The sequence below is a fragment of the Leucoraja erinacea genome, chromosome 47 (assembly GCF_028641065.1).
Source record: "Leucoraja erinacea ecotype New England chromosome 47, Leri_hhj_1, whole genome shotgun sequence".
In the NCBI taxonomy this organism is placed as follows: domain Eukaryota; kingdom Metazoa; phylum Chordata; class Chondrichthyes; order Rajiformes; family Rajidae; genus Leucoraja; species Leucoraja erinaceus.
In genome coordinates, this window is record NC_073423.1 from 1,323,663 (window position 1) to 1,339,390 (window position 15,728).

The 15,728-nt window shown below is 39.3% G+C and overlaps 1 protein-coding gene across 2 annotated transcripts in view; it reads left to right on the top strand.

The window, feature by feature from the left end:
- Positions 1 to 15,728, top strand: part of sugt1 (SGT1 homolog, MIS12 kinetochore complex assembly cochaperone) — an 88,328-nt gene that overhangs the window by 56,684 nt on the left and 15,916 nt on the right. For both annotated transcript variants that reach the window (XM_055664843.1, XM_055664842.1), the window contains 2 exons: positions 1,299 to 1,395; positions 4,139 to 4,246. In XM_055664843.1, the coding sequence (XP_055520818.1) occupies positions 1,299 to 1,395; positions 4,139 to 4,246 (205 nt within the window). The remainder of the gene's footprint in view (positions 1 to 1,298; positions 1,396 to 4,138; positions 4,247 to 15,728) is intronic.

Below are 15,728 nucleotides of genomic sequence, written 5' to 3' on the forward strand. Positions count from 1 at the left end.
ATGGGCCCTTCGTCTCACCGAATCAACGCCTACCATCAATTACCCCGTGCACTAGTTCAATGTTATCTCAGTTTTGCGTCCAACACACGAGGGGTGATTTCCAGAGTGAAGTAACCTACAAACCTGCACATCTTTGGAATGTGGGAGGAAACCAGACTACCCGGAGAAAACCTACGTGGTCACAGGGAGAACGTACAAACTCCTTTCTTAAACTGATGAAAACAGATACTACATTTGATCTTGAACAAAACAAAAATCTTGGATAATCTTAACTGACCAGAATACCATCAATTTTGGTCATCAGCAAATTTACTAACAATGCCACCCACATTCTTATCAAATTTACTAACGATGCCACCCACAGAGACGCTGCTTCAACGGCTGAATTACTCCAACACTTTGTGGAATTTTTGGAAAACAGCACCCTTGTGTCAACCAATATGAACTTTCCTGTTCCGTTGATACAAATTTTCTTTCAAATGACCTTCACATTTTAGCAGATTTTGTAAATAGGTATATTTGTAACAAACCAAGGCTCTTGGTTATGCTGCATTTGGCTTGGACCCATTATTTTTTGTGGACTTAATTTCAATTTTAAATTGATTTGCTGCTTCATAAAAATATAATTAGTCCCACATAACTAATTTTATAGAACTGAGATGATAATAAGCATTTAATAATTAAAATGGTTTCTGATAAATGATTATTTAAGATTAATCTATATTTATTGCACACAGAAATCTACAATATGCCTTGTTTGAACTGCACTGAACACAGGTTTTTGATCCATGAGAATTTTTAAATATTCCGTGGCAAGAAAATATGAGTTCAATATTATTGTCACTGCCCTCCATTGCTTAGCAACTGGCAATCTCCAACTCTGCATTTGCAACATAAAACATTTTATCTGTTTTAATTTAAATCGTCTACATGTGGAATAATCCCTTAATAAAATTGAAGCGTTTCATAACTGATGGTATTCTGTCCAAAAATTTGTAGGAAATTGAATTCAACAATTATAGCATAGAAGCAATAGTATATTGTGATAATTCTTTAAATTATTTTCTAAAACACTAAAGAAAAGTATGATCAATTGCTGCTTCCATGTAGCTTGTTAAAAAGTGTTTGCCTTTACCAATTAAACAAATGCTTTGTACAATTAAACCGTCATACTTTGTTTGCTGGTGCCGCACCTACATGCAGGCAAAGATTTGAAATATAAATTAATTAGCTATATTAATTTCCTGTAACTGTTAAGTAACTTAATGTTATTAATTAAATATTCCATTTTATTTTAGACATGATTGGTACCAGACAGATTCTCATATTATTATCACAATAATGATCAAGAATGCAAACAAGGATGATGTGAAAGTTGAATTTGCTGAAAAAAGCGTAAGTATCATGTAACAATGAAGCACTATATTTCTATCTTCACTGTGACTAATAAACACATGAACTAAAAACACATTTTATACCACTGATTTTTCTCCAGCGTTGCCACAGCAGTATTTGGAGAGTGATATAAATTCCTGAAAATGCAGGGTCAATTTTGGATTGTTCTCATTCCTACGATGTCGTGTACCCATTTTCTCGTAAACTATGTAAAATAATGCTGATGCAAAATTCTTATTTGTCAGCCTTGATCAAAACCTAGAAAAATCTGTTCTACAGATTGACATGTCACACTTTGCTCACTCAAAAATGTCATGCAGTGGAAAGGTATGTTTGCTATGTCATGCAGTGGAAAGGTCTGAACGTTTATTGTTGAAAAGCTCACTGGAAAAGATGTTGAGTGAAAGTGAGAAAAATTGCTAACCTTATGCATAGAAGATGATATTTAAGAAGCGTTGATTTTACCCTATTCTGTGCGCCTGTTTTCCAACCCATGTTCTTTCCATCCCCATGTTGATTTTTGCAATGCTAGTTTCCCCCCCATTGATTCTCTTTGCTTTATATCTTTTGTTTCTAACCCATAATTATATGCTAACATCCCAAAGAGCATTGATTTGTTGTATTGTTCTTGGTTCTGAGTTCCGGGCACACAATCTGAAGACATCAACTTGGCTACACACTTATGTGGGCAGTACAGCACAAATCTTGTCCTTCCAACTAAGCTTCTCATGTCCAGCTGTGGGGCAGTGAAATCACTCCTTTATTAATGTGAGAGTGGCAGCAGAGGCAGTGTTTACTCTGGGCTTCTGGCACAACTGCACTGACAGTGCCAAATCTCTCTGTATGTAATACTGCGATAATTCCTTTTAGCACTGATTCCATTCGCACCCTTTCCTGAGAATGCATCTTGAGCACCCAAGTGAGCTATCAATGTACAAATAACAGTTCATTCAGGTGGAGGCCTTTTGACTCATTGTTATTGTGCAGTTTTATTATATGATCGATGTCCCTGTTCTTTGTACTCATGGCACTGCATATTTCTCCATTTCCAAATTCTATCCATCAAACTTTAAAAGATTAAATTGATTCAATGACCCTTTACATTCAACTTGTATAGTTTTTTGTTCTGATGTGTCATCAGACTTTTTATTTTGCACTACAGGTAATTTGAAAGTCTTGATTAATGGTTTAAAACACCACCATGGGATTTAGATTATTTTAATATATTTAATCGCATTTTTGAAATTGTTAATATGCTCATATCAAATATGGTGATCAAAAAGTTGTTAGATCATCATAAAAATACATCCCGTTTTTTCATATCCATTAGAAAGGAAATTTGCCATCCTTTTCTGATCCGTTTTCTGTGATTTCAACTTCCTATACCCTTAACTAGCATCTGAAATGGCCTGACTATCCACTGAATTGTATTGAACTGTTATGTTTGTACACTGCAGCAAAAACATGCTTGATCAATCAACACATTAGATTTGGATGCAGTAGAGAACAAACTTCAGTCTTGACCTTGTAAAATGTTCTTTACAAACAATTTTGCGCTGGTGTTTAAGGGGAGCATTTCCACAAATTAGACCAATGGCGATCAGACCCACTGTACAGTCCCCACCATAATGTTTGTGACAAAGACCCATCATTTATTTATTTGCCTCTGTACTCCATAATTTGAGATTTGTTATAGAATAAAAAATCACATGTGGTTAAAGTGCACATTGTCAGATTTTATTAAAGGCCATTTTTATACATTTTGGTTTCACCATGTAGAAATTGCTGCAGTGTTTATACATAGTCCCCCCATTTCAGGGCACAAAAATGTTTTGGACACATGGCTTCACAGGTTTTTGTAATTGCTAAGGTGCGTCAATCTGAAAATTTATATGGATAAAATGTTGCTCTGGTTCCAAAAAAAAAACCGTACAACTTTGGTATCCAACATTTCTCCACATACATATTCCCCGGAGAGGTGCCTGTGGTGCTCTGCTGTCATAACCTATTTCATACATCAGCATCTGAAAATTCATAGTGAAACACCTGAATCTGAACTCAGCCAAACTTCTCAACTCTCACTTCAGGTCATTGATTTGCAGGCTGACAGGCAAATGTAAAAATTCAAATTAGCTGCCTGAAACTTTCCTCTGTTGGCATCTTCACATTTTTATTTTTATATTTTCTAATGATGGGGGAGGAGGCCATTCAGTCTATCAAGTCTGTGCTGGCTCTTAGAACAATATTTGTGACATTTCTCTGTAATCTATTTTACCTTGTGTCCATTAACTGCACAAGGAATAATTTACATTCTCCAGTTAACTTAACAGCCAGCAGGACCTTGGTATATAGCAGTACACCAGAACACGTAGTGTAAATTCTAGAAAGGATTGGATTCAACTTGCATCGCTGAAGTTGTGAGGTATCTTCACTACTTGCTGCACATACATGTTATTTTTTGACAAAAAATAAATCCATCTCTATCCAAATTGGTATCTTCATTCCTTAAATTGACATGAACAGGTGATGTGGAATCTTGGGGGGGGAGACATTTTTCATGGTGTCCTTTCAAAAGTGCAGGAAAAGCTAATAAGATACCCAATACCGATAGTTAATGATGTTTCCATGAAAGAGTAAACATTATATATATATGTTGCATATTTTGTGTAGGTTACTTTCAAATAGGCAGGTACAGGGTCAGTCTGCGTAAGAAAATAAGTGGGTGACTTTTAATTCTTTTTAGGTGAGTGCATCGGTGAAGTTTTCACCAGAAGATGAATATAGTTTGAAACTCCATCTTCTACATCCCGTTATAGTTCAGTGTTGTGCTGTCAAAGTGCTGGGAGCAAAGGTATGGTCTAACAGAAATTGATATAATAAGTTGTAATATCAGATTCAATATTATTAATTTGGAACTATTTTAAAGTTCCTGTAATTTAGTAACAGTCCTGATAAATGTTATACATGGCATCTGTTTTGAATTTTCCTAATTACAACTTTCCTGTACTTGTATATTTTATTCATTTATGTCGCACTTTATAGATGGATGGATGCTTGTAGCTTTCTGGTTGATGCCTATTGAATAACTTTGAATATGGGAATGCTAATCTTAATCCATCAATATTATTTTCTAAACTAATCTAATAATAACTTGTACTGCGCAGTTTAAGTATTTGTTCCAGAATCTGGTGATCATTTTAATACTTCCTTTCAGTTTAACGTGTTTGCAATTAACTTGTATGTATAGATGTAATTTTCCATGCATTGCATGTATTATCAGGCACAACAGCAGGTTACTAGTGGATTGCAGGGCTCTCACTTAACTTTTTTTCCCTGGTGCCAGCCAGGCAACCTAGGCAGTTTTTCAGGTTGCCTAATGACAGTTTAGGTGGTCATTTAAGACGGCTAGCATGACGCGTACGATAATGTGCTCGGACGAAGTGCGTAGTTGCCAGTCGGAATTATGCTCAATGAAGCATTCACATATTATTTTTGCTTCAAATAAAGTCACAAACTAACCCTATTCACCAATCAAGACATGGTATATACCACAGGTACACAAAAATGCTGGAGAAACTCAGCGGGTGCAGCAGCATCTATGGAGCGAAGGAAATAGGTAACGTTTCGGGCCAAAACCCTTCTTCAAACTGATAGGGGGTGGCGGGGAGAAGGAAGGAAAAAGGAGGAGGAGGAGCCCAAGCACTGGGGGATGGGAGGAGACCGCTCGAGGGCTAAGGAAGGGAAGGAGACAGCAAGGGCTAACAAAATTGGGAGAATTCAATGTTCATGCCCGCCGAATGCAGGCTCCCCAATATGAGGTGCTGTTCCTCCAATTTCCGGTGTTGCTCACTCTGGCAATGGAGGAGACCCAGGACAGAGAGGTCGGATTGAGAATCGGAGGGGGAGTTGAAGTGCTGAGCCCGACCGGGAGGTCAGGTAGGTTCTTGCGGACCGAGCGGAGGTGTTCGGCGAAACGATCGCCCAACCTCCGCTTAGTCTCACCAATGTAGATCAGCTGACATCTAGAGCAGTGGATGCAGTAGACGAGGTTGGAGGAGATACAGGTGAACCTCTGTCGCACCTGGAATGACTGCTTGGGTCCTTGAATGGACTCGAGGGGGGAGGTAAAGGGACAGGTGTTGCATTTCTTGCGGTTGCAACGGAAAGTGCCCGGGAGGGGGTTGTACGGGAGGGAAGGGAAGAATTGACAGGGGAGTTGCGGAGGGAGCGGTCTTTGCGGAAGGCAGACATTGGGGGAGATGGGAAGATGTGGCGAGTGGTGGGGTCACGTTGGAGGTGGCGAAAATGACGTAGGATTATTTGTTGTATGTGACGGCTGGTGGGGTGAAAGGTGAGGATTAGGGAGACTCTGCCCTTGTTGCGAGTGCGGGATGGGAAGAGAGAGCAGTGTTGCGGGGTATGGAAGAGACCCTGGTGCGAGCCTCATCTATGGTGGAGGAGGGGAATCCCCGTTCCCTGAAGAATTAGGACATTTCAGATGCCCTGGTGTGAAATACCTCATCCTGGGAGCTGATGCGGAGGAATTGGAAGTGGGGGATGGTGTCTTTACAGGAGGCTGGGTGGGAAGAAGTGTAGTCCAGATAGCCATGGGAGTCGGTGGGTTTGTAGTGGATGTCGGTCAGATGTCTATCACCTGCGATGGAGATAGTGAGGTCAAGGAATGGTAGGGAAGTGTCGGAAATAGTCCAGGTGTATTTGAGTGCCGGATGGAAGTTGGTGGTGAAGTGGTTGAAGTCAGTCAGTTGTGTGTGGGTGCAGGAGGTGGCCCCAAAGCAGTCGTCGATGTAACGGAGGTAGAGGTCGGGGATGGGGCCCTGGTAAGTATTGAACAAGGATTGTTCGACGAACCCGACAAAGAGGCTGGCGTAGCTGGGGCCCATGCGTGTGTCCATAGCTACGCCTTGTGTTTGGAGGAAATGGGAGGAGTCAAACGTGAAGTTATTGAGGGTAAGGACCAGCTCCACTAGGCGGAGGAGAGGGTCAGTGGCTGGGTATAGGTTGCTCCTCTGGACGAGGAAGAACCGGAGGGTTTTGAGGCCATCCTGGTGGGGGGTGGAGGTGTAGAGTGACTGGACGTCCATGGTGAAGATGAGGGGGTGAGGGCCTAGAGAATGGAATGCGCGGAGGCGGCGGAGAGTGTCTGAGGTGTCTTGAACATAGGTAGGTGTCAATAAATCCTGGACCACGGTAACATGTATGCTTAACCATGCACACTACAGATTGATGCAAGCATGTTCTCTGTGAAGGACCGAAAAATATCATGACATGACCATAGCATGGGTCGCTATTGCTATTGGTACAGAAACACTCTCGCTTCCCACATAATTTATCCACACAAAATATACAGGTTGCAAGGAAATATCAAAACTACATTTTATGATAATAGCTGTTAAAACCGACTATACCCATCTGACAGGTTATACATCACACTAACTGACAAGAGATGGTCAAAGGACATAACTGCAGCAAATGTTCTTTTGGTAATATGTTTAAGGTGTCAAAACGCCACGACATTCAGATTAGATGTACGTGTTATGAACAGCAATGAAGATACCCAGTTTGTACGCACCAAATTTAAAAAAAAGTTATTGATAAAAGCTGTTCCCATCATTCCCATTTCAGAATTAATGTTAAAATTTTAACTGAAATATCTCCTGACCAAATTTGTGATGTATATGACTAACTGTAAAAGTAAAATCTGGATAAATGCAACATATAGTTGTGAATGTTTTCATGAAATAACTACTGTACTGATACTCCATATTAAAAGTATTGATTTGCCAGTAAAATGAATTCTGTAATAACGTGTCAACGGTAGCAGTGACAATCGAACACTGCGGTTTTAATGTTTCACGTGTACTAGTTTATTAAACTTATTGTACATTAGGAATTTCTGTTGAATTGTTGAAACTTTGGAATCTATTTACTTGAGAATCCCCAAGTAAAAATTAGCTACACTTGAAATTGCGGGAAATTCAATATATTCTGTTTGTTCAATATATTCTGTCTGTCCAAGGTCTAAGCGGAAGCTCAGAGGGGATAGAGCCTTTTCTGTTGCTGCCCCGGCACTCTGGAACACCTTGCCGCTGCAGATCAGACAGGCCCCTTCACTGTCCATCTTTAAATCCTCCCTAAAAACTCACTTTTATTCACTGGCTTTCGACACTGGCTGAGACATTGTTCCTGTTTTTAGTGCTTTTAATGTCTTTTAATTTTTACTGTTTTTATAGTCCTGTCGTCTTAATGGTTTTAGTAGTTTGTAATAACTTTTTGTTGACTTCCCATGTACAGCACTTTGTGGTAACTGATGTTGTCTAAAAGCGCTTTATAAATAAAGTTATTATTATTATTGTTTATCCCCTTATTACTGAATTACTTTTCCCCATGTCGCTATAATTTAATAATGATTGTACATTTTATGGAATAAGCTTTAAATGGGTAGCTTGCTTAATTTTAGCATTTCTAGCTTTTGTTCATTTAGTAATGATTATGCATGTGACATTTTAGTATTAAAATCCTCTCCAATTAATAAGGACTATATTCCATTCAGTAAATGTCAGCGACATTTGAGGTTAAAGAACAGGTCAATTGTGAAATTTATTATAAAACCCATAATTAAATGTGTACTTGATGATAATTACAGTTAATGGTGCTATTACCTTAGTTTGAATTCTTCATTAATTGTAGAATTCTGCCAACAAATTGAGAAATAAGTTTGTTACACCGTGGAAATTTTGAATAGTGGGCTCCAAAGACCAACTGAATTTGATTCCTTTAAGTCGTGTTTAAACAGTAATCTTTGGGGTGATGTCAAAATGCTTCTGAAAACAAAATCTACATTTTTATTTGAGTAGTTTGTAAAAGTTTACAAGTTTCAGGAGTGAGAAACCCGAGGCTTGGAACTTGAATAACTGGTTATAACAAATTGAGAAAACAGATTGTTTTCCAATTGATAAACAATAAAATTTATTTTGAGATTCTTTACCAATTTGAAATTGTTAAGGCAGCAACAATTATTCTTTTTTTTGTTTAAAAATTTAGAGAAAAATTAGAATGTAATGGCATACCATTGAACTTTTGTAGCTACATGAAAAGGTATAATGCAGAAAAGGCTGTGGGTTCTATGCCATTTGACATTGTAATACATATTTAAAAAATGGAACAGTTAATAAACACTATCTCTGTCTTTTGGAAGTCATAGGTGTAGCAGAAATAAAGGGGAACATGTGTCTAATGTTGGGAAAACTTAAGAAGAATATCATTAAGGGTATAGTGGAGAAATTAACAGAACAAAAACTTGACAAAATTATTTGGGACAAAATTCTGATTCAGTAACAAAAATGATGTAGAGGGATTAAAAATTGGAAAGATACCAATTAACCTGTTCTAAGTAAGAGCAATTCTGCCAGTCTCACTCCCATCCTGCCATTTCTTTAATTTCAAATACTCATCCAACTCTTTTGAATGATACAATTGAATTTGCTTCCTCTACCATCTGTGGCAATGCATTTTAGATCCATATTCACTCATCAAGTCAAAACATCTCCCTTGTGCCACTTTGGAATTTTGCCAATTAACACATCTAGATGCTTGGTCTAGACACATCACATGCTTGGTCTAAGCATAGAGCAAAGAACTGGCTAAGTAGATACCCAGATGAAAAGAGTGATTTTAAAAATCAAGAAACATTGGACTGAGTGTGGGTGACTTCAAGGAGCCAAAGTTGACAAAAAAGGGGAAAACACTGCAGTGGTTGGAGGTCAATCATCCCCCCCCCCCCCCCCCCCCCCCCCCCCCCCCCCCCAAAAACCCCACTGCCCCCCCCCACCACCCACCCACCACCACCACGGGCATCATCACCACAGTGATGGTTTGCTAACCTTTGGATAATATTTGTACACATTTGCACAGAGGAATGAATGGCCAGAATTCTGGCCCCCAAATTTTAGAATTGGCAATGGCTAAATATTTGTTAATTCAGTCGAGGGTTATGCAGAACTTTCACAGAGGATTGAGAGGCCTGGCCAGATTATATGACCTTCAGGCTGTCTTCCTCTCTGCCCCAAAAGGGTGGTGGTGCTAGATGATTAGATACTTTTAAGGTGGCAATGGCTAAATATTTGCAAGATTGAGCCGTTGAGGGTTATGCAGAACTCTCACAGAAGATGAGTTGAGGCCTGCAATGATTATACTGAACTTCAGGGTTCTTCAACTCTCAAAAGTCTCAGCTAATGAAGAGATATTCTTCAAACACTCCTAAAAGACATTTGGGCAGATATATGGATTAAAAGGGTTTAGAGGGCTATAGGTCAAATACAGGCAAGTTGGGCCAACCCAGTATGCCAAATTGGTCAGCATGGATAAGGTAGTCTGAAGGGCTGTTTGCCTACTGGAAAGTTCTGTAAGGAGCAATGTCAACAGCTCAAAAGTGCCAGGCTTTGATCACAGGTGTGTTTAACCTTCAAAAGCATTAATATAATCAAATCCTCAACTATGAAAATGTTGAGGATCACCATGAACAGTACCTCAACTGTAAATAATGTGGCTTTAGAAGCATATCGAAAGAGATGGTAAATTACCTGCCACCTGTCGCTATGAAGCCCTTCTGGTGGAAGGAGTCCGAATTGTATCTGACATCCGAGGTGTAGATGGTGAACAGGAAGGAAGAGAGGACCATCCTGTGAGGCTCACTACCATGTCCGAGACACCGTTCTGTAGCCTGACATACTGTGGTCGTCCAGTCAGGTAGTTGGTGATCCAGGACACCAATGGAGGGAACATCCACTAGATGAAGATTCCTCTCCATTCTGATTTGGAAATGTATCCATTATTGTTGTAAGGTGGAAATCCTGGTATTCTCTACCAACAACACTGACATTACAGTGCCCTCATAATGTTTGGGACATAGACCCATCATTTATTTATTTGCCTCTGTGCTCCACAATTTGAGATTTATAATAGAAAAAAACACATTAAAGTGCACATTGTCAGATTTTTTTATAGGCCATTTTTATCCATTTTGGTTTCACCATGTAGAAATTACAGCTGTGTTTATACAGAGGCAAATAAATAAATGATGGGTCTTTGTCCCTAACATTGTGGAGGGCACTGTACCTTCATAAGAAGGACTGAGGCAGTTCATGGCAACAGTTCACCCACCACTGATCAGCAGCATTTCACGATTGCACCATCCAGCCCTGATGCAGCCTGTTGATCTGAAACTCATCCTTCGCTTTGCTTCCACAGATGATGCTCAACCCGTGGAGTTCTTCCTACATTATGTTTTTTTCCCCCCGAGATTCCAGCATCTGCAATTACCTGTGTTTCCAGTCTGATTTAAGCATATTGCTAAATTCAACACTGAATTCTGCCACTTCAAATTTCCTGTCCTTTCTAGTTCATTGAAAGGTCATTAATGTTAATTCTGTTGCTGAATATTTCCGTAATTCTGTTTTTATGACTAACAAGTTTTGGGGATACGACATCTAAAAACGTGTTCTTAATTTATCCTTTTTATCACATATATAAGGAGTGTTCTAATTTGGTTATAGTGTTTGTGCACTTTCTATTCCTACTTATTGGGGCTGATAAGCGAGAGGCCGACAAAATGTATTTTATTGAAAGCAGCAAACTGCCAAGGGATTCTGGTGACTGGTTCAAAATATCTATTGTGTACGCAATAGTACACAAAATATACTCATGTGTACTCCATTAAATAATAAACCTCTGAAATGTCTAGCAAGCCACTCTCTCCAGGGGCAGTTACAGTGGGCAATGAATACTGGCCCTACAGACAATGTGCACATTCATAAAGCAATTTAAATAACAACTCTACAGCAAACAATGCTGCAGATATTTTGCAACTCCAATACAGTTTATTTTTTAATGAATAATGTTGAATCTAATCCTGTATTACGCCTGATGGCATTGTTATAATTTCATCCAGATACCAAATCAGTATAAAATAAGCATATGTTGATGTAGAATGGTGCGTTGGTAGCCTCTGTATGAACTAATTTTGAACAATTAAACTTAGAATTTATACCAATCAACAACGGTTCAGAATTTATAATTTAAAAATTTAGAAATTTCATTTGTAAATGGTACTGAATATAATTATATACATTTAACATATAGTGAACTTATTCAGTATTCAGTATTTCTTTAATATAATTTTCACTGAGTACTCGCATATACAGAGGAAACGAAAAAAACGTTACTCGATCAGTTTCCATTCAGTGTAGTTAATAAAAAAGGATAAATATATAGAGCTTTAAAAACAAAATAAAATTACCATGTCTAAAAACAGAAAATAGGCCTAAAATTTACAATAGAATAAAAACAGACAATCCGACCGACAGTGGCTTTACAGTGGCTTTACTTTGACAGGTGCCTAACTGTCAAAGCATGGACGAGGTTGAATGTGTTGGTGAACGATATTTGGATAGGGGACAAAGTCCGTTAATCAGTCTTATTGCCTGTGGGAAGAAGCTGTGGAGCATCCTGCTGGTTTTGCAGCTGATGCTCCTGTACGTCTTCCCAGATGGCAGAATGGAGAAGATGTGGTGTGATGGGTGGTAAGGGTCCTGGATGATGGAGATGGCTCTACTGATGCTCCGCTTCTTGTATATCTCCAACAGGAAAGGGAGTGGGGCACCAATGATCCTGCTGGTGGTCTTCAGTATCCTGTTGAGTTAATATTGTTCATAAGCCTTGAACCAGGAAGTGATGCCGTAGGTCATTATGCTTTCGATTGTGCCCCTGTAGAAGGTTCTTAGATGAGCAGTAGGGAGACCTGCTTTCCTTAGTCTCCGGAGAGGGTGGAGCCGCTGCTGAGCTCTTTTGATCGCTGCTGTGGTATTGGTCGTAGAGGTAAAGTCATCCGCCAGGTGGAGTCCTAAGAACTTCACACTGCTGACCCTCTCCACAACAGCTCCATCAATATACAGCGGAGTGTGATGTTGTTTTCCCGCCCTCCTGAAGTTGATCACCATCTCCTTAGTTTTTTCCACATTAAGAGTGAGGTTGTGGGATCTGCACCATCCTGTGAGCAGCTCCACCTCCATCCTGTACACTGACTCATTATTGTCGCTGATGAGACCCACCACTGTTGTGTCATCAGCGAACTTGTTAATATAGTTGTTACTGAGTCTAGCAGTACAGTCATGTGTAAGCAGACTAAACAGCGGGGGGCTTAGGACACAGCCTTGGGGTGAGCCAGTGCTCACAGCGATGGTTCTTGATGTCCGACTGCCCACCCTGACTCTGCTGCCGTTGTGATAACAAGTTAAGAACCCAGTTGCAAGTGCCAGTATCCATCTTTAACAGCTTCAGCTTCTCCACCAGCTGCTGTGGGATGATTGTATTAAAAGCGGAGCTGAAGTCTATAAAGAGGATCCTGGCATAGGTATTTTTCCGTTCGAGATGTGACAGTGCGAGGTTGACCTGCCGAGTTACTCCAGTACTTGGTGTTTTGCTCAAGATTTCACCATCAACAGTTCCTATAGATAAAAAAAATTCTGACCCTTATTAACAAAAACTTGTTAACAATGCTTTCTATTTTGCTGCTGAAACAAGAATATTGGTATCTTTTAGTGATTTTAAATTTTGTTCTCATATCAGTAATAGAAACTCTTTGGGTCAGGATAAAAGTTATCTGTTCTTTACCAAATGAAAGTAATGGTATCAATAATAAATTGAGTAGATTTTCGAAAATATACAATTCCTCTTACCTACATGCATAAAGGATGATATGAAATGAAAGGGTGGTGAATCTTTCGAATTCATTGCTATGGAGGCCAAGTCATTGGGAATTTTTAAAGCAGAGATTGATAGATTCTCGATTTGTAATGGTGTCAAAGATTTCTAGGTGAAGGCAGGAGAATGGGCTTGAGAGGGCAAAATAGATCAGCCATGATCGAATGGCAGACGATGTATAGCCTAATTTTGCTCTTATGTCTTATGGTCTTATGAAATGTCTGTAGAACCCTTTTTTTCTAACATATGGCAGAGTTTAAAAAAATAATTTGCATTAGATACATTTGACTTCAATATTGGGCAGTAATATAATTAGTGAGGTCAGCATTTAATGCCCACCCTCGGATAAACCTGAGAACTTGATGGCTTTGAACCATTGCAGTCCTTTTCATGATGACGCTTTAACAACTATGTCTGATCTGCAGCTCAAGGACTTGTACCCTACAAGTTTAAAGAAGTGATGCTGTTTATAGTTTAGCAACAAAGAATGTGAATTAAGGGAATGCAGTAGACATTTGCTTCAGTCCCAGTAAAGCCCGGTTAGTATAATTGTGGCCCGTGGGTTTAAAGGGTCATTTGCAACATTGATGGTAATGAAGTCATAAGGCAGATTTTTCTGGTATAGGTTTGATTTTTAGATTAGTGGAAGGCAGGTAGTGAGGTTTTCCAGAAGTCAGCGGAATCAGTAATATTTTTTCCATGTTACAATGACTGAGGTGGGCTTGTCTCATAAAGCTAATTTTAAGATGTGTGATCCTTGAGGAGGGTCAGAATTTTTTTTATCTATAGGAACTGTTGATGGTGAAATCTTGAGCAAAACACCAAGTACTGGAGTAATGCGGCAGGTCAATTAGCATCTGTGGAGGGAATGGATAGGTGTCGATTTGTGTTGGGACCCTTCTTCAGATGGGTTTTAGTAGAGGACAAGAGAGGTAGGTGCAGGGTAAAGCTTGGCAGGTGATAGGTGGATAGACACAAAATGCTAGAGTAACTCAGCAGGCTGCATCTCTGGAGAGAACGAATGTGTGACATTTCCGATGGAATGCTGGTGGGGGGAGAACAGAAAAGATTTAACTGCTTGGTTTGAGTTTGTTATGCTTTTTCTTTCACCAGTTCTAATGAAAGGATCTGAAGCATTAACTGTTTACTGCACTGCACCTGACCATCTTTCTAAAATGTTACTTTTGTTTTAGGATAATTTTAATTTTATTATGATTTCTGCCATTCAGTGTCTTATTTTGGTGTAACCATGAACCACCTGCTCTTTTTTATTATAACCATGGGATGATGTTAATGTTATGCCAGATTTATAAGCTAATAAAGGCACTGGAGTTTCTTTCGAATGGGTATTGTGACAAACTTTCAATGCGTTTTAATTTCTTTGCTGTCAATTGGGGGACTATGAACACAGATTTGTGCTTTTTTGTCTTCACCGTAGGTAGTAATAATGTGATCTTTAAATGGAGGGCATTGTTAAAAACACTTGACTTTTACAATAGTGAATATCCTAAAACTTTGAAGGTTGGATAAATTCGTACAAATTTATTATACATATTCTGCAATAGATTATGAAAAATGCATGAGAAATGGGCTGATTAGCAGCATCCAAAACCAGGGGCCACAGTTTAAAAATAAGGAGTAAGCCATTTAGAACGGAGACGAGGAAACACTTTTTCTCACAGATAGTGGTGAGTCTGTGGAATTCTCTGCCTCAGAGGGCGGTGCTCTGGATGCTTTCAAGAAAGAGCTAGATAGGGCTCTTAAAAATAGAGTCGGGGGATATGGGGAGAAGACAGGAACGGGGTACTAAGGTACACAAAATTGCTGGAGAAACTCAGCGGGTGCAGCAGCCATCTATGGAGTGAAGGAAATAGGCGACGTTTCGGGCCGAAACCCTTCTTCAGAAGAAGAAGGGTTTCGGCCCGAAACGTTGCCTATTTCCTTCGCTCCATAGATGCTGCTGCACCCGCTGAGTTTCTCCAGCAATTTTGTGTACCTTCGATCTTCCAGCATCTGCAGTTCCTTCTTGAACAGGAACGGGGTACTGATTGGGGATGATCAGCCATGATCACATTGAATGGCTCAAAGGGCCGAATGGCCTACTCCTGCACCTATTGTCTATTTACTGATTACATTGCCGTTTTCAAATGATTTTACAGATATTACTGAGTACTTGTTACTATTTATTTTGGATTTATGTTCACCATCTACCAAGAAAAGTGTCTTCTATCAAAGGAAATATTATCGGCCCCTTTTTAAACTAATCCAAATTTTCAGGTGCTCAGTTAAGGGATTTTTTTTTAGTTTTACTGAGTTTAAGAAAGAATGGACTGCATTCAGTCGCACAAGGTTATCTGCTTTTGGTATGTCATAATTTAATGCTTCAGCTTTTCGTGCTGGTTAAATGTCTCAAGCCCGTTTATACAAAGATCTTCTGTTCTGAGGTCTAAATGGTTCCCTAGGTTTAGCTGGCAACTGCCAGTGATACATCTGAAGACTAAATACCATATACAAAATAAAATTATACCTCTCAATAAAATAATGAAACAAAAATC